Raw genomic sequence first — 21,020 nt, 5'->3', positions numbered from 1 at the left:
TTCAGGGTTGCTTTACCATGAAGGCCAAATATGTTAGCAAAAAATAGGTTTGTGTAATATCCTTTTTTTAAAAAAAATAGCTGTAAACCTCCAAAGCTGGATTTCCTTGCAGGTAATTTATGCTCTACCTCTGCACTTGCTGATACAAATCGTAATTAGGTATTTGCTTTTTCTAGTCTAACTAGAACTAGGATAAAGAAAACAGAATTGTGATTGGAAATGTATATGTATACTCTTTTTCACCCCAATATTAAATTAATGTTTTGTTTTGTCAGTCCTCATACATGTTAGTTGGATAAACATTCAGATGAAGCAATAAACATAAGAGCATACTTGCCTTCTCTCCAGGAATTCCCGGGAGGCTCCCGAATTTCGGGGAGTCCGCCCTGACTCCCGGAAGAGTAGGCAAACCTCCCGAATTTGTCAAAATTCACGGCAATGAATGGCGGGAGCGGGGCTTAATCGCGTCATTAAGACCTGCCCCCGCTATTCTATGCTGTGAATTTTGGCATTTTATAGTGGGGGTGGGGCCATGGTGATGCAACAACGTCGCCCCCTCCTACCCCCTGTCACATGACTTCTCCCCTGGGATCTTCCGAGGGAGAAAATTTGAAAGTTGGCATGTATGCATAGGGTGGAGATTATGAATTTCAGATCAAAGATCCTAACTACATTAAACTACATTTCGCATATTTCATTTTTAGCAAAAGTGGCAAACATCCTCGCAAGCAAAGGAGCAGATGAAATATGCAAAACAATGTTTTGTCATGAATTTGCTTAAAACCCAGAGAACAGTTGATGCCAAGACAACTACAAGGCTCAACTACAATCTTTGAGCTGATCTGGTAGCTTGCTTCAAAATCATAAACATTTTTATTTCTTCCGTGTTATAACAATTATTCCTGAGCTATTAGATGTGTCATACACCAAAATATAATTTTCCATTGCAATTAAATATTTTTTTTCCCTTAAAGCTGGTATGCAAATGTACCTTATAGTATAAATATGTCTCTGGTTACATTGGCAATATTCCATATTCAAATATTTTGACATTTCATGTTTGTTAGACAATAATATAGCGTTAACTTGTAAAGATTGTTTATCGCCAAGCTTACTTACGGCATCTGTATGACTAAATGACAATAAACAATGACAAAACATTGGCAAAAGTCTGTGGTCCACATTAAAAGGGAGATGTATGGAAATGTAAAAAAAAGATATTGCATAGATGAGCTTTGTCAATTAAGGTTACTTTAAAATATTAAAGTAATATATTATATGACATATTTACAAAAGACCTTTATAATACAAATAGTGTAATTTTTAATCTAGTTTCTATTGAATAAATTGGATATTCTCAAGTCTGGATTACCCACAATGCAATCAAGTTAAGGATCTATGACCTGGACTTAGCAAGGCGACTACTTGCTGTGTATGATCTAAAATGTTCATACCCTATGATTGGCTGTTTAGCTGGCTCCCAATCTAACATTATCACACAAAGAAATCATAAGCCAAGAGCAAAAGAGAGAACAGTTTCACAGAGAGGAATAATTTTTATTTATTTTTTCGGCACTGATTCACAGCCAAATTGTGTTCTAGGGAAGTAAAAAACAAAAATTCAAGTTGGCTCAATTATAACATGATTGTTATATAGTTAATAAAAAATACTATTATCATAGTTTTATAGCAGTTCTCAATTTTGCAGACCTTCCACGGGGATTTTCAAGAACATCATGGTAATTGGGTGTAAGAACTTTTCGTTGTACAATATTCCATGTTAAATTAGACTGTGGCATTGTAAATTCTTCATCGTCCAGTTCACTAAATTCCTTCTGTCCTTGTCTAATCTTCTGCCTAACACTTAGATTTGGCTTCTCCTCCATGTTTATTCCATGGAGAAATCTCTTAACTATTCGGTCTTCTAAAGAATGAAAAGAAAGGGCAACAAGTCTCCCTCCATTTCTCAAAAACTTCTGAGCAGTCTGTAGACCAGTGTAAAGCTCGTTCAGTTCATCATTCACAAAGATGCGGAGGGCTTGAAATGTTTTAGTTGCCGTATGTGCTGGGCGCTGGAGTAGATCTTTACGATAATACAGAGAGACCCCTGAAAAACAAAAAGTTTTGAAAATATAAATTACTTTACAAATCTAAAAACATTGTAGGCTTCTAGACATTCACACCTTCTAGCTGTGAGTCTATATTGACTACCACTGCTGGCACCTTGATCTGTTAAGAGTTGATTTCACTTCTAAGACTTCCAAGTTGTACCACAATCTCACTTGTCATGGTGAAATTGCATCCGGCAAAGGAAAGGATCAAGATGGACAATGGATCAGGTTACAACATGGCTATGACAGGAGATATGGGAGACCTTTATAAGACTCTGCTTAGGCAATTTACAAAGTACACCTGATGACCACTGCAAAACACCTTGGTTTTGCACCTGTGCTCCTCGATGGTCTGCCCATCAAGGTACATGTTGCTTGGAATGTGCCTTCTCTACGGAAGTGCAGTAAGGAGGCAAAAAATGGTCCTGATTTGGCCAATGTCAGAAAATTACCCTCCTGTCCCCAATTACTGTTCTGATTTCATATGGCCAGTGTTATATAAAATAAAACTTGAAAAAAACAGGTAGCTTGCTCTCCACCGCCCTTCCCAAATCTTGACCATCCGAGGCTTCATTCAACTGGGACATAGATTCCACAAGCCATAGTGAAAACCAACCTCAAGGTGGTCAGTGACGGACTGCAAGTGGAGCGCAAAAAATAGCATTACCCCACTTATCATAGAAGCTACCAGCCCGGCAATGAAAAACTGTGAAATTCTTCCTGACTCAACTGGGCTAGACTAATGAAAATTGTGCACATTTTTTTCCCCAACTTTTATGGTATACTGTGCAGTAGCCTTAGGGACCTCAATCCATTATACTAGGACCAGCGGGGAGGAAAACTACAGGGTTACTAAGCTTGTTCATTGCTTCCACCTGCAGAGACAAGAGTCTAGTGCTGACTAGCCTGTGGTCTGTTGTCTCTATGGCATGGGACCTCACATCTGTGGTCTCTCTGATAAAGTTGAAGCCAGCCCAGCCTGTCTAGCTCTTGGGCTGGTTGAAGATTTCCAGAGGAAGCCAGATGGTAATTTTTTTTTAACTTGCTTTCTACAGGTGGCATTTTTTGCGCGTATGAAGTGTGTTATTACATTATTGAGAACGTATCTGGAAATGTGCTTTACTGGAGCGCAAAAAGGGTGCATTAAAAGTACAGGACAAATCTAATCTAATCTCAGCCAGTTCTGAGCTGGTGAAGAATACACGTCCTTTTGCAAAGCGGGAATGGCTATTTATGTCAAAGAATGCCCCTGAAAATGCGTCCTCTCCACCACTTATTATATGTATGGCACGGCACAAACTAAAATGCATTTTCTGCACTCCTCTACAAACCAAGACATACCGGTGCGCCAACTATGTACTACGAATACCTTCACTCCCTTCTGCTGTATAAAGATCTGCTTGTTCTCAATGCCTTGATTGTCTCAGAATCTCAACCATCAAATGCTCAAAAACACAATAAAGATGAATAATGAGAGAAACTTAAAAATAAAATAAAGTGAATATGGCAATCAAGCATGAATTTGCTGATCAAAATAGAATATTGCGACACATCTCACATGATGTAGTGAGCAGAGAGGCTTTGGAATGTCCCTCTGAGCTCTGTCTGCACTGTAGCATCCTCTTTCTTACTGTGTCTCTCAGTCATTTTTGTTTGCCAGCTAGAGAGCTTTTTTTGAACAGGGGATACTGATTTGTAGGAAGATTGCTAAGAAATATTAATCAGATGTGTTCTTAAAAGGTACTTAATTGAATAGTTACAAACATATTTGGGATTGCTGCTTTAAGCTTGAACACAATGTTTAATATAGTCCCAATTTAGAGCAAACACTGTACAAATGTTTCTTAAAGGAACACTAACCTCAACCTTTTTCACTGCTTAATTGTGCCTAACACAGGGGATTTTATATCATTCCTCTGAGCAATCTATAAGCAAGCTTAGGGAGTTGTGTTTGCCATCTTGATGCCTCCTGTCTAATATTTTCCAGATCGGGCCAAGACCCCAGAAAGATCACACCCAGCAACTAAAGATTCATGGATAATTGACAAACAGATGGTCTAAATGTTAGTTCACACGGCAGCGTGGATCTGCTTATTGTATCATCGAATGGTTAAAGAAAATCAGTTGCTTTGAAACATGGACTGACCTCTTGATGTACTATATGTCTATCTACTTAGTCAACTTTATTCCTATCATCTGAGATCTGATTATCTGGTCACAAAGAAAATATTTGGCAGAAAAGGAAGATATCTTTTTTCGTGCAGAAATTTGAACTACTGACACACTGTGTGCTACTGTCAAAAAAAAAAACCCAATGCAATCTTAAACATAAATTAGGACATATATCTTATTTTCATGATCTTCATGTTGGAGGATCATCAACAGATTCATTAAAAATCCATTTCCACTGTTCATTGTCACAAGAAATGTGAGCCTTGGGTTCTGCCAACTAAAATAAGCAGTAATTTGAGTAACTTCTGTATATTCCTGAAGCTGCCCACACACAGCTGGAGCTGAAGAGAGAAAAGCAGCCAATTGACCCAACATCGATATCACCCCTCAAAAACATGAGATTCTCAGATTAGTATTTGCAACTGTGGTTGGAGCATAGCCGCTAACTCCCTGTTTTTGAGGTCATCTTCTGAGCGCAGGCCCAAGTGTATTCCAACCGTTACCCGGTGGATTTGGTTAGATTTGATAAACTGGACAGTAATCTTGTCACTTGAGCTTAATAATTGGTCTGGACCGCATGTGACCAGTATCTAGAGTGGCCCCGAATGATCGTTCCTGACAATCATAACAAAGTTGATTAACCAGATCTCCCTTGTTACAGGATATATGTCATCATTTTTTAATCAAGAAAAAAAGGAAACAAATTAACAGGTAATAAGATTTTTCAAAAAGTCAGTGTTCAATTTTTCTGCAGAAAAAACATCTCCAAGATCTGAAAAGCACAAGGATGCTTTATATTATCATTTTTAAACATAATAAAATCTGAAATTGATTACATGGTAATACTAAAATTATTATTATTATTATTATTAAAAAGAACAGTGTGGAATTTTCGGTGGCGGTCAGAATTCCGACAATGAAAATGTCGGCAAGTAACCTGCACACATGAACATGTCAGCAGACTAAATGCCGACACTACCATTGTGCGGACAGGTTAACAATGTCGATAGTGTCTTTGGCATTTAGCCTGCCGACATGCTCATGTCTGCAGGTTCAGTGCCGACATTTCTATTGTCGGAATTAGGTACCCATCCAAAATTATTATATACTGGATCACCACAACAAGTTATTTTGAAATGGATTTTTTTGTATCACTGATTTGGAAATGCAAGGTTATGATGAAAAAAAACTCCCCTACATTGGTGCTTGATTAGCAGCGCTAGATGAAAGAAGTATTTCATTGTATGATTTCACAGCAGCTCTAACACTAATGTGAGACTGGGACACAATATTTGACTTTTTAGTTTGTTTAAATGGAAGGGAAGAGGTGACTGGGGAGGGGGCAGACAGAACAATTGTAGAAATATATTTCACTGCCACAATCATCCTTAGGCCCCCTGATGTATAATGGTACTAGGTAAGAGCCAGGATAAATATATATATATATATATTTCATCATTTATTTACATAGCGCCACTAATTCCGCAGCGCTGTACAGAGAACTCATTCACATCAGTCCCTGCCCCATTGGAGCTTACAGTCTAAATACCCTAATATAGACACACACACACACACAGAAAGACAGAGAGGGAGAGACTAAGGTCAATTTTGATAGCAGCCAATTAACCTACCAGTATGTTTTTGGAGTGTGGGAGGAAACCCACGCAAACATGGGGAGAACACAGCGCTAACTACTAGGCCACTGTGCTGCCCATATAATATATATATATATATATATATATATATATATATATATATATATATATATATATATACACACATATACGCACACCTATAGATAGAAAGATTTTATTTTTCAACAATACAATGCAGATGAGGAAAGTGTTCTTCTATATGCTGGAGACCAATATGGGAATATTGCTAAATCAACTAGCTTTTTTAAACAAGCTGATTAAATTTCAAAAAGCTGTTCAAGTTATCAATACAGAGTATGTCAGTTTATTTGAAACTTAACTTACGAAAGCAGTGAATCTATTCCTTTCAATTGTATGATGTAGGTCGGCAAATCGGAAGTCTAAAAATATATAGTTCTTGGAAGACTATATGAACTGTGTGTGTGAAATTCTGTATTTCCTCTGGTCTGTTCTACACCAGAATAATTCATGCACCCAACTGTGTGGGAAGGGTGTTACTGTAAGAAGCAACAGTAGTTACCATAACCTTTGCCATGTTAGACTGAATTATTCCCTAGTTGATGCCATGCATCTTTCTCGATAGCCGACAGGATCATCATAGATATATCGCTGACGTATCTCAATAAAAAAAAATGATTGATTTCAGCGATTGACGTACAATGTTACAGTCTCCCTTCCCTCACTGCTCAATGATCCATAATTTAGGCTGTTCAGTGTAAAAGAGAGTCCCATAAATCACATAAAGTTGCTAATATAAAATAAAAATAAACTTTTACTTTGCAAATAACTGTAGCACTGCAAGAGTTAAGTTTTTATATGTCAATTGAAATGCACATTGTACATAGGCCAATGGTAGCTCACCAAAGAAAATTAAATTACAAGTTAAACAGAATCTTGCTCGCTAATAGAACATAATGATAACAGGGGAGTATTTGTATGCAGAGCCAGTAAGATGGATTTCATTCATAAAAAAAAAAAAATAATCTATGCTGCTGGCGAGATGAATGATTTGAAATCCCAGTGACAGAAATTAACATTTTCAGTTCTAGAATAGTTACTGCACTGCTTGAATAAGATCTTCCTTGTGAGTGGCTATCTGTATGGTGAAGCACAGTTAACAAGGCAGCTGGTTAAAAACATATTTAATATTTTCAGTTCTAGAACATACTGCTCTGCTTCCTTAACTCTTTCCCTGCTAGCAGCTTGCTTGGTGATGCAACTCACCCATGAGCAAGGGAGACGGTTAAGGTAGAATTAACATTTTCATTCCTGGATCATAGTGATACTGCCCTACCTGCATCTCCTTGCATGGTGATGCACAGTTAACCATAGGACATGGAGTGGGTTAAAATAGAATAACAGAGCCTTTCTCTGCAGCTGATGTGGATTGGAAAATTTTTATGCTTGTGGATGAAATTGTCAACGTGCTAGGGCTGTCAATGTGATGCATTAAAATCCCCCGAGTGAGAGAGAGTGGTAGAGTTTAAAAATTAATTTGTCTCTCACACCTGTTTGCAGGAATCCGAATATTGAATTTGCATCGCATTTAATAAGTCTCAGTGACGCAATTCATGTCCTTTTGTCTTGGCTGCTTAATACAGTGTTGGATTCTCACCAATCTAAAATTCAAGTGCTATTACAATGTTCTAACTGTTAATTAAAGTCCGTGAACTTAGCTATAGCTGGCATTACATATTTAGGTTGTCATAAAGAAGGAAAAAAAAAAACCTTATGAACATAATCTTGAAGTTTTAATATCAGAGCTGCATGATTGGCTTTAAATTTAACTACTAAGTATTCCTTTAATAATCCATCCACAATGGTGTTTCTAATTTGATAAACCCATGATAATGAAGCCTATAGGCACAATTAAGCTGCTAGCCTTAGTTATGTGCCCGAGTCATACAATTATTATTATAAGAGAATGTAAGGATAGTAGAATTACACAGTTCATGGATCATCCATAAGACTATTTTGAACTTAAAAGTGTGTGTGTGTGTGTGTGTGTGTGTGTGTATATAGAATTCAATTTGTGACTACTAGTCTGACATTAAACCAGATCATATAACAAAGAAATATTCACCTGGGCTATAATTAATTATTGTATAGATAAGGGCACCATGAGACAAGCCAAAGATCCATAGAACCAAAAAATGCATCTAGCTGTCCGATAGATTGAGCAAAGGATGGGTTTTCATTGGATTAACTCCTCCACTGCGTTTTCTTCGGGGTGAACTCTGCCTCACCTTTCTATGCTATGTTGAACGTCAACTAAAAGCGCAGGTTAATTTAATTAAACTATTCTATAGCATCTTAGCAGCTCCTCAATACAGCCTTGTCACCTCACCAACCCATCTCACCAACAGAAAATGCCTTGCAACTATTTCAACTAGCTTATTCGGTGCATTAACCGCAGCAATATTGCAATCTTTGAATTTACCTATTACACATCTTACAGAACACTCACTATATATAAATGTTAGGCTATACGGGTGTCAAAACCTTGCAAATTTGTTAGATGCCATCAAGTGGCTCTATTGCATCACTTGGTTTTTGTAGTAATTTAGACTCATAAGTTCTTCTTCCGTACTGGAGACATTGTCCAAGGGTCAAGTGCGGAAGCGTGAAGACGCATTATGCAAAGACGCAATATGCATTATCGCGCAGTGGGTAGGGGCCATGATGATGGAATTTGCTTTGAATCGCGCCATGAAGGCACACCTACTGAGGAAGAAAGAGGTCTGGGATCTAAGAGGATGGCTTACTCTTCTGGGATTCTAGGAGAACTACCCAAAATTCAGCTCCTGGACATTCTAGGAGCATAGGAAAGTATGATTGAAAAACACTACGTTTTTACTGAACTCAATGTTAATGAGAGAGTGGCCGGTGAACAAACTGAAATGTTGTCTGTGCAACACTGTCACCGACAGCCCAATACTCGCTCTAACAGAATGGGTCACCAATCCTCATCCTATTAAACTACAGTATAGTCTAGAATATACAACAATAAACAAATGGCGCTCACAACAGTAATGTATGAGTATAGTATGCTGAAAAAGTCCACCTAAACACCTCTTCCACATATGGAGGCAGCCTTCCTTATATTGGTTGGTAAGTCCAGAATAAATAGATAGGTATAATGCAGGCATCGGCGCACAATGGTGTGATATTATTGGATGGTTAACCAAAGTTCAGTGGGTATATATATATATATATATATATATATATATATATATATATATATAGTTCATAGAATAAAGTCTCTCAAGTTTCTGGAAATGCTTTTTGTACCACTATTATAAATCCAGTCTTCGTATACATAGAAAAGACAGAAAAACAGAACAATCAGAGAACTAATGTGTGTTAGTGATAGCCCATCATCATATATAAACACACCAGAAAATTAGTAAATAGCTTATCTGCATAGATCGTTCTTATTCAGACAGTATAGTCTAATGAAACATGGATGGAAGGCCACTGTTTGGCAAACGGCTACAAATGCAAACTCAAGTGTGCATAAATACATTAAATTTAAGGTTCCTTCTGGAGATTTAGGAACTCTTGCATGGTATGAACTCTATGATAGAAAGTGAAACACACTATGTAATTTAGAATGGTAAAAACCAAACTACAAACTGTGGAGTACACAATGAGAAAGGAAGAAATATTACAAATCAGATTTGGGAAATACAAAACTGTGTAAGCTACTGATGTAGATGGAAAAATCTATGGAATAGAATTAAATCGGGGTGGTAAGACGTTGAATAGACAAGATCATTGGTGGTCAACATGACATTTTTAGTTGTCTCACAAGTGGCCACTGGTTCCGATAGGGGGCACACATTACATTGTTGGAGAAGTATTAGAACTTCATGAGAACAGAAAGCCACAGCAGTGTCACGAAAGATGGATAATGGGAATGGACCTGTTTGCTGCTGGAGTGACAGCTTACCCCCAGAGAGGTGCGGAGTCTAACGGTGGAGAGGTATTCACCAGGGATTCCCGCAAAGGGAATATGGCCTTGGCTGCTCTCCACCGCAGGTCGCGGTCCTCTAGGGGAGTGCAGCAGAGAATGCGCAGAATCACCAAGTAGTTGTGAAGAGATGCACGGCAGAGAGCTGGAGCGCTGAGGACCACACAAGTGTATAACTCTGGAACAGAACCAATGATGAGCGATGCTCTGCAGTGAATCTACAGGTCTTGACTGTGAGGGAAGCTCAACCAATATGGCGGTGAAGTGATAAGCTGCAGGGAGCAATAGCACTGAGATTCACACAGGTGTTATAACGCTGGAACAGGACCAATGATGAGTGATGCTCTGCGGCGATAATGCCGGGAAGCAATGAGCTGCAGGGAGCAACAGCACTGAGATCCACACAGGTGTTATAATGCTGGAACAGGACCAATGATGAGCGATGCTCTGTGGCGATAATGCTGGGAAGCAATGAGCTGCACAGGTAACAGCTGAGAAGTGGTGAGCTACACAGGTATTGCTGAGAAGTGGTGAGCTGCACAGATAATTGCTGGGAAGCAGTTAGCAGCACGGGTATTCAGAGTAGCAGCAAGCTGTACCATCCACGATGTCAGGAACAACAGGAGTCAAAGGAAATGCTTCCTATCAGGTAGAGAGACCCGATGATCTGACACCCATTAAAGGGAGGAGGGCCCTTATAAAGGGAACTGGCTGCAGATGATCCAATCACTGCGGAGCAGAGGTTTTGAAGGTTCCCTGGGAAACACATGCGCAAACCACTAGATAAGATGACATCCAATGATAGAGGCCAGACAGCAGATAGCGGTAACCAAGGGAAACCAAAGCACACAGTGAACCACACGGGGAGAAACTGGTGAGATGCGTGATAAGTAGAAGCAACAGATTAACCAATGGCGGACTAATTTCAGACTAATCTGATACATAGAAGGCTTGACTGCACATTGTTGTTTGACATAAGAATCATTAGGTAGAGGATTAAAAGGTGACGACCACCACTGAACAAGATGTTTTGAATGAGGTGCCCCTCACCTATATTTTCATGTCCACTATAAACCAATTTCAAAGTGAATTCTATGCTGCAATGGGTGTGGCCAGTCCCATGAGTACAGGAACACCTTTCTTGCCCGCCATAGAACATACCAATATAGTAAAACATGAGGGGAGGTTGAAATTATGATTTGTTTACTGTGCATTTTTATAAACATATTTTTATACTTGTTAATGCTTCAATCTTGCATGAAAATAAGCATAACACAACGCATATAAAGAAAACCATGATGAAAACATTATTTCATATGACTTGACTCTACTTTCAAAAGGCTTCACTTTTATACATATCGAGTATGTTAAAAAAAAAATAACTAAAAAAAATAAAAGGAAAAACAGACTCTCGGAATTGTGGATAGGAAGAGATAATACTTTTCTGTCAGCAATGTATGTCACACCTGCTGTGTTCCATTGATGCAGAAATACAGCAGGATCCTTGAATCATATAGACTTGAAACGTAACAAGTTTCATTCACTTGATTGAGACTCCATGGGACAGAATAGTTTTTCGGTTCATTTATATGACTAAAATAGCCCAATGGATTTACTTACGCCATCCATTTTCTTTTAACTTTCTTTCTGCCATACTTGAAAGTGTTTACTAAAATGTCTAATACTGAACAAATCACCAGCGCTGATAGAAAGCTCTCCCCGCTAGCGGCGATTTAATGAACCTTTTGCTGACGCTTCTCCGAATTCTCCATTTTATTCAAAGTATCTGGTAAATCATGCCTGATCATGGCAGTTGGAATGGCACATGTAATTTAGCAATCAACTCACAATAAAAAGACAGAGCACAAATGATTTCAGAGGCCGGGCAAATATTGTCACAGCAAGCACAGAACAATGTGATATCCATCACAGTTTATTGTTCAGTGATATGTAAACGGCTTCTCTCTTGCCTACATTTAATTGTTGCTGTGGGCCAACCTCAATATTGTACAACATCATCCAATAACACTGTTCAGTCTCTTCAACATTCTATAAAAAAAAAAAGGATCCCATAGCTAAAAAGGAAAAGAAAAAGATTTTTGTTTTCTTAATCCCAAAATGGTACAAAAGGAAGGTTTTTGCACAGTTCAAACTGCCGAAAATACAACATGCCTTTGTGTAGGTTAATGTGTCAGAATGTAGATAATGCTCTTATCAAGCCGCTCAGTCACAGCAATACACTGGAGAGACGGTTTTACATGACAACTGATAAGGACAAGGAACAAATGCAGAGAGCTAACATAATCACTTCATTCCAGACGTACAGAAGTGTTCCCTCTGCCGCTGCAATGAAACCGTGGCCCGGTGGAACAATTCATTATCCACAGATTTCACTCACACCACAATGGTATTTTTAATATTAACTCAAAAGGGACATTCTTATTCAGAAGAACACTTTAGGGAAATGGCATTTACATGGCAGACCTTTGAGTGATTTCTTCACATGCTAGGTTTTTAGAGCATGGCAAAGGTTGAGATGAGACTATTTCTTAAAGGGCCTCCGTAATGAAGTGGGGGTGTCAGGACAATAAAACTAGGGGTTTAGCCTACTGGACCCTTCCTTGTCCAAAACTGTGTACCATTGTTTGTACTGCATTGCATGTATTGAATATAGTGTATAGTCTGTGTAATAAGAAAGTACTTCTACATATTCTTAAATGCCACTAGGTGGTGTTGGTGGGGGGGTTACAAATATAAAGGTACCTTTATTATTAGTACCAAGTGGTTGGCTCAACATCATGACTGCAAGACATATATTGATATTTTTCATAGAGTCGGAACAAGTACATGGTAGTTAATCTTTGTCTCAGCTAAACAGAAGAGGAGGATTTTATCTTGATCAACATATAACAAAGGTTGGGGGGTTCTCTCTGAGCCTGCCTCTTGTGTGCAGTTAGAAACGTCATATGGAATTCCTCAGTGTAATATGGTACTGAGTTGAAAGAGCTAATAGCTATAGTTTTAACGCATGTTGCGTTGTTATATGTTGATTGAATTTTAATATGAGATAAGGCATTGCCCCTAAGGATAGAGCTATCTACTACTGTTAAATATTAAGTAATGATTAATAATGTAATGACTTTTATACACTTTCATGTGTCTGGAACAAGAAAGATATGCCCCCCTGTGAACTTCACGGAAGAAATGAGCTGCATATGCTTATCAGCAAAATGCTAATTAGTCCACTCCATCTAGTGTTGCCCAAACCTCCACCCCAGATTGGTGGAGGTTTGGGTCCGGCTGTGCCAATTGCAGGGAGGCAAAGGTTTGGCTGCAAGTGGATCGTAATATTTTCACAAACTTTGCTACTTTGTGCACCACCAAAAAGCGGGAGGACATTGAGCTTAGTGCCTGCTAAGTGAGTAGAGTGTAGCACGTGGCATGGCAGCCATAATTGGGAATAATAGTGACTGGGCAATCCTGCGTGCGCCCCTGGTATTATATTATACAGGCTTAGGGTCCAGGTTAAAACGTTGTCGGGGTTGAGAGTGCCGTGGTAACGAGTACCACCGATTGTCAACACCAATGACTATTGAAAGAAAGCAAGGGGTAGCAGGGAAATGACAATTTCAAGGGGGTTCTCCAGGTTGGGATAACATAAATCCAAAGATAACTTTCTAGTTTCTCTACTTGTAGTGACCTCCACCCAAGAGAATATTATTTTCACATCATGTTCCTGACACAGTATTAGGCCGAAAATATACCTTATATTAGGCTGTATTTATTTTATTTTTCTACGTTATCATTAAAGTAAAACAATGATGACTAAAAGTAACATTTAAAACAATCAGAAATAGAATGTAGGGTAATGTAAGAATGCAAAGCCTAAAAGTCCTTGATATTGTAGAGACATTTAAGTTTTATTTACCTATTATTCACTATGTATTTTTATTAGTGTTGCTAGGGTATACTGAAGTAAAATTATAAGCATTTCATAAGTGTCAAAGGCTTTTATGACAATTACATTAAGTTTATGCAGAGAGTCAATATTTGCAGTGTTGATCCTTCTTTTTGAAGACTTCTGCAATTTGCCCTGGCATGCTGTAAATCAACTTCTGGGCCACATATTGACTGATGACCACTCATTCTTGCCTAATCAATGTTTGGAGTTTGTCAGAATTTGTGGGTTTTTGTTTGTCCATCCACCTTTTGAGTATTGACCACAAGTTCTCAATGGGATCAACGTCTGGGAAGTTTCCTGGCCATGGACCCAAAATTTTGATGTTTTGATCCCTGAACCACTTAGCTATCACTTTTGCCTTATGGCAAGGTGCTTCATCATGCTGGAAAAGGCATTGTTCGTCACCAAACTGTTCTTGGATGGTTGGGAGAAGTTGCTCTTGGAGGATCTTTTGGTACCATTCTTTATTCATGGCTGTGTTGTTAGCAAAATTCTGAGTGAGCCCACTCCCTTCACTAAGAAGCAACCCACATACATGAATAGTCTCAGGATGCTTTACTGTTGGCATGACACAGGACTGATGGTATAGCTCACCTTTCCTTCTTCAGACAAGCGTTTTTCCAGATGGCCCAATAAATCTGAAAGGGGATTCAGCAAAGAAAATTACTTTACCCCAGTCCTCAGCAGTCCAATCCCTGTACCTTTTGCAGAATATCAGTATGTCCCTGATTTTCCTGGTGAGAAGTTTCTTCTATTCTAGCCTTCTTGACACCAGGCCATTCTCCAAAAGTCCTCACCTCACTGTGCGTGCAGATGCACTCACATCTGCCTGCTCCCATTCCTGAGCAAACTCTGCAATGGTGGTTCCCTAATCCCGCAGCTGAAACAACTTTAGGAGACAGTCCTGGCGCTTGCTGGGTGCCCTGAAGCCTTCTTCACAACTACTGATCCTCTCTCTTTGAAGCTCTTGGTGATCCGATAAATGGTTGATTTAGGTGCAATCTTAGTAGCAGCAATATCCTTGCCTGTGAAGCCTTTTTTGTGCAATGATGACTGCAAGTGTTTCCTTGCAGGTAGCCATGGTTAACAGAGGAAGAACAATGATTTCAAGCACCACCCTCCTTTTAAAGCTTTCAGTCTGACATTCTAACTCAATCAGCATGACAGGGTGATCTTCAGCCTTGTCCTCATCAACACTCTCACTTGTGTTAACGAGAGAATCACTGACCTGATGTCAGCTGGTCCTTTTGTGGCACTGCTGAAATGCAGTAGAAATGCTGTTTTTGGAATAAAGTTCATTGTCATGGCAAAGAGGTACTTTGAATTAATTTCAATTCATCTGATCACTCTTCATGATATTCTGGAGTATATGCAAATTGCCATCATAAAAACTGAGGCAGCAGACTTTGTGAATAATATTATTTGTGTCATTCTCAAAACTTTTGGCCATGACTGTATGTCTAACTGCCCTGTTACAACCACCAATATCATCACTTAATATCAAGATGAAAGACATTTCTAGATATATATTAAATTGCTAAAACAATAACATTTACATGAAAAAACTAAATTATTAGCCAAAAACTAATTATTTGCCATTGTTACAGGGTCCTCTTAACTTTTCATTTATTAGGCAAATTAGAGAATATATACATAAGCTTAAGCAAGTCATTCAGTTTTAAAGTAGCACATATAAGTTTATCAACAAAATATACTGATTCCCTCCTACAAAAATAGCATAATTTACTCAAATCTTTCAACATAATTACCCAACTGGGAAAATATGACAATATCCAAGTTACCAACTATTAAAAGCATCTTACAATGTTATCACTAGGAAATATCACAAAAAAATCAAAACATCCATCACACAGAGAACAACCAAAAGCAGACTAAGACAATGTGCATTCAGATTTGCTTCCCGAGATAAAAACTAAACAACAGAATTCAAATTCAAACACACAAAAACTCCTCTACCATACCATGCAACCACCTAGCAGCCTAGCAGGACATGCTAATTGAACACAAGCAAGGAGAACGAAAGATAAAACGCTATCTTTACTTTTTCTATAGTAACACAAAAGAGCATGAGTCTGCACACTTTAAACAATAGGTGATCAGATCACTTGTGTCAATAGGGGTCCCAGAAAAGTTCTTCACCCACCTTAGTCAAGCAACAATTCCACAGGCAAAAGAGTCTGTCAACAGGAGGCTCAGTGAGTCCTGGTAACTTGCTGTTCTGGTACGCATGGCAAACTCTCCACCACCATGGTGGGGCTCCGGGTATCAGTCTCCCCACATCTGTGGGTGCACCAAATTATCCAGAACATGGCGAGTATCTCTTAATGGACTAAGGTGATGACAGGCCCCCAGATGGAACAACAGCCTGCTACCCAAGATAAAGGACAGAGATCATCACCAGGTCTGCTGGTGCAAACACCAGTCAGCCCTGCACTTTCCAGGAAATTCTAGAATCCTCAAAGAAATCACACATACCACCTCCCCCTGGAGTGGCTCCTTAAATCCAAGGTAAAATTGTCACAGTGTTTTTCCCTCCCCAGGGCAAACCCCTCGGTCTCTCCTTCTTAAACTTTGGTGGGTCCTGGACCAGGGGGTTGGAGTGAGAGTGGAAATGAATCAGCCTTCTACAGTGGCTTCCTTGCTGTGCCCCAGCCACAATGTTTGAACCAGTCCTGTGGAAGACATTGGGTTATCCTTGGCTTTCCAGATCGTAGATAGCACCCGCTCTCTGCTGAAATTAACCCCTTCCACGCTTTTGGTAGGTGTCAGGGCTTCTAGCTATCCCTCACTCCCTGTCCTTTCCTACTTACTCCCCCATGTGTCTGCAATAAGCCCTCCCCCTATCCGATGAGCGAAATTTAAGAACTGATCCTGGGGTGACAGCCCATGTAACCCTGTGAATTGATAGGCCAGTGGGAGATGTTATCTTGGCAGTGTGGCCTGCTCCAATCACAGGAATGATTTGCAATATTGAGTCCCATTTTTGCAGACTGAATTCACTGAAGTTTTATTACTGGTTCAAGCAAACTAATGTGTTTTAAAATGCATTTTAAAAACTAACACTATGTGTAGTAAAAAACAATTGGTTACTTTTTATAGATTGTTCTTCAAAAACATTATTTATTTATTTTTTAAAAAAGTTTTTAAAAACACCATTTTTAATGTCAATTTGGTCCAAAATTCCTACTTTTGTTCAGTGCAAACTTACAAAAGTAACTTTTCTGGCTACTAATTACTAAAAATCGGACAATCTGCAACTCTACTGGAGCATCTTGCATATTTAACCTTAAGCTTTATTTTTTTCATTTTGCTTCTGCCTACTGCTGAAACTGTTCTCTTTTACCTTGTCTCTCTGTATCCCTGTATCTCCTTCTCTTTTATTTAAGGGTCCTACATTATATTTTAATATGTAACAGTGTGCTAAATATCATATCAGCCCCACTGTACAGAGTACATACTGCCACTTTGCAGTAAATAATTTTTTAGCAAGCCAATCAATTCTAAGAAGGTTGGAAACTAAAAACTGCAAACTCCTATAAAAATACTGAGACCTGCAGCAACTATGACAGATGCTACCAGGAGCTGACTTTCTTATTATCCCATAATTACTAAAGGGTTGAACACAGTTGGATATCTTTGTCATAGAACAGTAATTGTCTTATGGCCAGAGGGGTGGACAAGAATGTATTGCATTAAGTGAAATCATATGGTATACGAGGAACCCACAGCTTCTCCTCAGGTCGTCCGAAGTCCATTTTTTCCTGCTACATAACGGATATATTTTCAGAAACGGCACTGTAAAATGTTACAATTCTCAGAATTGTTCTCTCTCAGCATAAATAATTAGCTCTTCTAAAGGGTAGTTATGTTGATGGTGTTATGTTAGTGTTAAGATGAATAATAATTTTAATATATGTGAGGAGACAACACACAGTGGACAGCACAGTGGATAGCATAAGCTCAATTCTGACCTGGGTGCAATCTGTGTGGAGTTTGCAAGTTTTCCCCGTGAAAACAGACAAAGCCTGACCGCTTTTATTTGCATAGTGGGGGTTTGCAAATAAAGCATACATTGTCACACACATATTTACAACTGGAAAAACAATAAAAGGGAATGAGAAGATAGGTGTGGCGAATGGAAAGACAAAAGAAAGAAAAAAAAAGTGGGGTGAAAAGAAAAAAGGGGAGGTTGGGAAAGGTGTTAACAAGGAGACATGGTAAGAAGAGGTGACGGGGAAAGCCCAGGATGAGGATAGAATCCAATCAATACACCCAAGACCATCAGATGCCTCCCAAATATTTGGTAGCATGAATTCAACAGGCGATTGCGTGGTCACTAGATTGCAAAATCTCACAAACAGGGCCCTCTATACCCTTTGTTTTTAAATATGCATTTTTTTTATCTACCTTGTATGTCCCAGTTTTATTTATACTCTGATTTTCCCATTGTCCAGTGCTGCGGAGCACTTTGGTGCTTTAAAGAGTAATGATAAAAATAGCAGTCAAATATTATGATACTAATCTCCAGGACTAGTCCTTTACTAGACTCTGAACCCTTATATCATAGCTTCAATGCAGAGGGGGGAATTCAATTTTTCAAGTAACGCGGCCTGTGCACTATTACAGTTGTTGCGGTTATACTGCGCGTAAATACCGTTATTACGGTAGTTTTAATGGCAGCTTTTTTCTCGCAGCTCAGGAAGCCGAGTTAATATTACCGTAATAACAGTAATATCTTTAACGCCACATTACTTTTTCAAGTAACATGGCTAATTAAATTCCCCCCCCAGAGTGTCTTAAATGTTTAAAATATGTTTATATTCAACAGAATTTTTATTATCATGCCATGCAAACCAGGTGATCCGGTATTGGATATTACAAAGCTTTGAAAAGGCCTTGCATGGAAAAAGTTTGGAATCAAAAAAGTGCTTTCAACTTGAGTATGTAGCATCTTCAAAAACCACAAAATTAAGGGCTGTTTCACCATCAAGCCTTAAAAACTATTGAAATAGTGTTAATAATATACAATGGTGAAACATTAGTAAGTGTTGAACATGGAGGGCCCTTTGCATATAAAGAGCCAAAATACTGTACATGTCTGCCAGGGTTCATCAAGTGCCAACCCTAAGAAGGAGCTACATAAAAGCGTATTCAGTCTACCAATTAAAATCCATGGACTTCGCTCCCACATCTTTCCCAATTTATTGCCCCTTTCCCCTACCCTCTTGTTCTTGTTTACATTTTGGGGAAAGAATATTGACCTGGTCTTGTATGATTTTTTTATTATAACATTATACTTTTTGTAACTATTACTTTGGTTGAGACTGCACGAAAGAAGAGTCACTTGTTGTCTCATCTGTAGTTCTAAGAGGCATCTAGAAGTGGGACGCCTTTTGTTCTTGTGTGTTGCTGTACCAGATGGAAGCTTCAGTATGTTCAGTGGTAGGGGTCCAAGGTACTTGTCTGAGAGCACCAAGCCAGGAAGGTCCTCTGAGTGTCTTAAGATATGTGTTTGTCCTCGTTTAATAGTAATAATGGAGTCGGTGAAGGTGAAGCCAAAGCTGTAGGGGATCACCTTCAAGCAGAGCCTGGGAGAGTGGTTAGAGGGCTCTCCAATGTTGAAGGGTGATACAGGAAATATCCTGGAAGACAACGATGTTATGTCTTTGGAGATGATAGCTGTTGTTTGGCAGGCCACGTGGAGTATCATCATCATCATCATCATCAGCTGTTCATATAGCGCTACTAATTCCACAGCGCTGTACAGAGCACTCATTCACATCAGTCCCTGCCCCATTGGAGCTTACAGTCTAAATTTCCAAACATAGACAGACAGACAAAGAAAGAATAGGGTCAATTTTGATAGCAGCCAATTAACCTACTAGTGTGTTTTTGGAGTGTGGGAGGAAACCGGAGCAAAACGGGGAGGACATACAAACTTCACACAGATAAGGCCATAGTCGGGAATTGAACTCATGACCTTAGCTTTCTGTTGTTTCATGCTACGGAGAAAACCAAAACTAAAGCAGAATAGTGTAAAACTTCTCCTAAAGTAGATAAACGTCTGAGGAATATTAGACAGCTCCTTAAAAAAAAAAGAAAAAGATGTCCATTCAAAGTAAATGTTTCATTTACAAGCCAATAGCAGAATGGCAGAGGTTTGTAGACACTCTGCCAACCCCCTCTGTACCTCTATAACAATTCATTCACCTGCTGCAGCTGACAGAAGTATTTGGAATTTTAATACCTTGACTATTGTGCTGCAAGAACACTGACTGGATGGCTGCTAATGTGTCAAAGCACTGAAATTCAAAATTCAATATTGAGTGAGCAGACCTAACATAATGTGATGTAGCATATTTCCTCCATGCGTCCACTGTGCCACATGGCGCCAAGTGTCTTAAATGAAGGTGCCACATCTGCAGCTTCTGTGGTAGAAGAATGACCAGTTACAGAGGTTCCCGGGAGAGAAGTCTCTCATGAATGGTTGGGTTCTTGACATAAGTTTCCTGCTCGTCTGTTAGTTGGGGTGTGAGGTTAAAGATTAAATATTTAGTTTGTGTGGATATCTCCTTTAAAAAGAGCCCACAAGGTATCAATTTACCACCACATGGTCTGCTGTTAGGGTTAAATGAGGTTAAAGAGGTTGTCCTGTAAGAAGAAATAATGTATTATTAAAATCCCCATAGAACAAGCATTACGTTGCCATGGTAACAGTTTTGTTCTCATTATAGTATATAGGAAGGTTAAACATCAACTACTGGACCAAAACATACTTTCCAATAAAGTCGATTTTTTTTATGGCAGCTCAGTCTTAACAATTTAGTAATAAATTAATAGGAGAGCTCTGTTTATTTAACAACATTATGGGATTTGTACAAACAATTAAGTTATAGGTGTCATTTTCTAGCTTGATTTGGAAAATGAATACGATGATCTGATTGGTTGCTAAGGGTTATAGCATAATTGTGCACACAGGTGGTTGACTTAACATTCTTTTTTTCTAATTTATCAAGGCTTGAATACTAGCTTGTAATATTAATAATTACCATCATATGTTTTAACTTTGCTTTACGCATCAAATATTGGGTTTACATGCTCTGATCTTCTTAGTGATATACTATTTA

The 21,020-nt window shown here is 38.8% G+C and overlaps 1 protein-coding gene across 3 annotated transcripts in view; it reads right to left on the bottom strand.

Annotated features, from left to right (window-relative positions):
* Positions 1-1,542: 1,542 nt before the first annotated feature.
* Positions 1,543-21,020, bottom strand: part of METTL15 (methyltransferase 15, mitochondrial 12S rRNA N4-cytidine) — a 173,010-nt gene continuing 153,532 nt past the window's right edge. For all 3 annotated transcript variants that reach the window (XM_075188017.1, XM_075188016.1, XM_075188018.1), the window contains one exon: positions 1,543-2,107. In XM_075188017.1, the coding sequence (XP_075044118.1) occupies positions 1,677-2,107 (431 nt within the window). In that variant the 3' untranslated portion in view covers positions 1,543-1,676. The remainder of the gene's footprint in view (positions 2,108-21,020) is intronic.

The sequence above is a fragment of the Mixophyes fleayi genome, chromosome 10 (assembly GCF_038048845.1).
Source record: "Mixophyes fleayi isolate aMixFle1 chromosome 10, aMixFle1.hap1, whole genome shotgun sequence".
In the NCBI taxonomy this organism is placed as follows: Eukaryota; Metazoa; Chordata; class Amphibia; order Anura; family Limnodynastidae; genus Mixophyes; species Mixophyes fleayi.
Note: the sequence above shows the minus strand (reverse complement) of the source record. Positions and strands in the feature narration are given on the sequence as shown.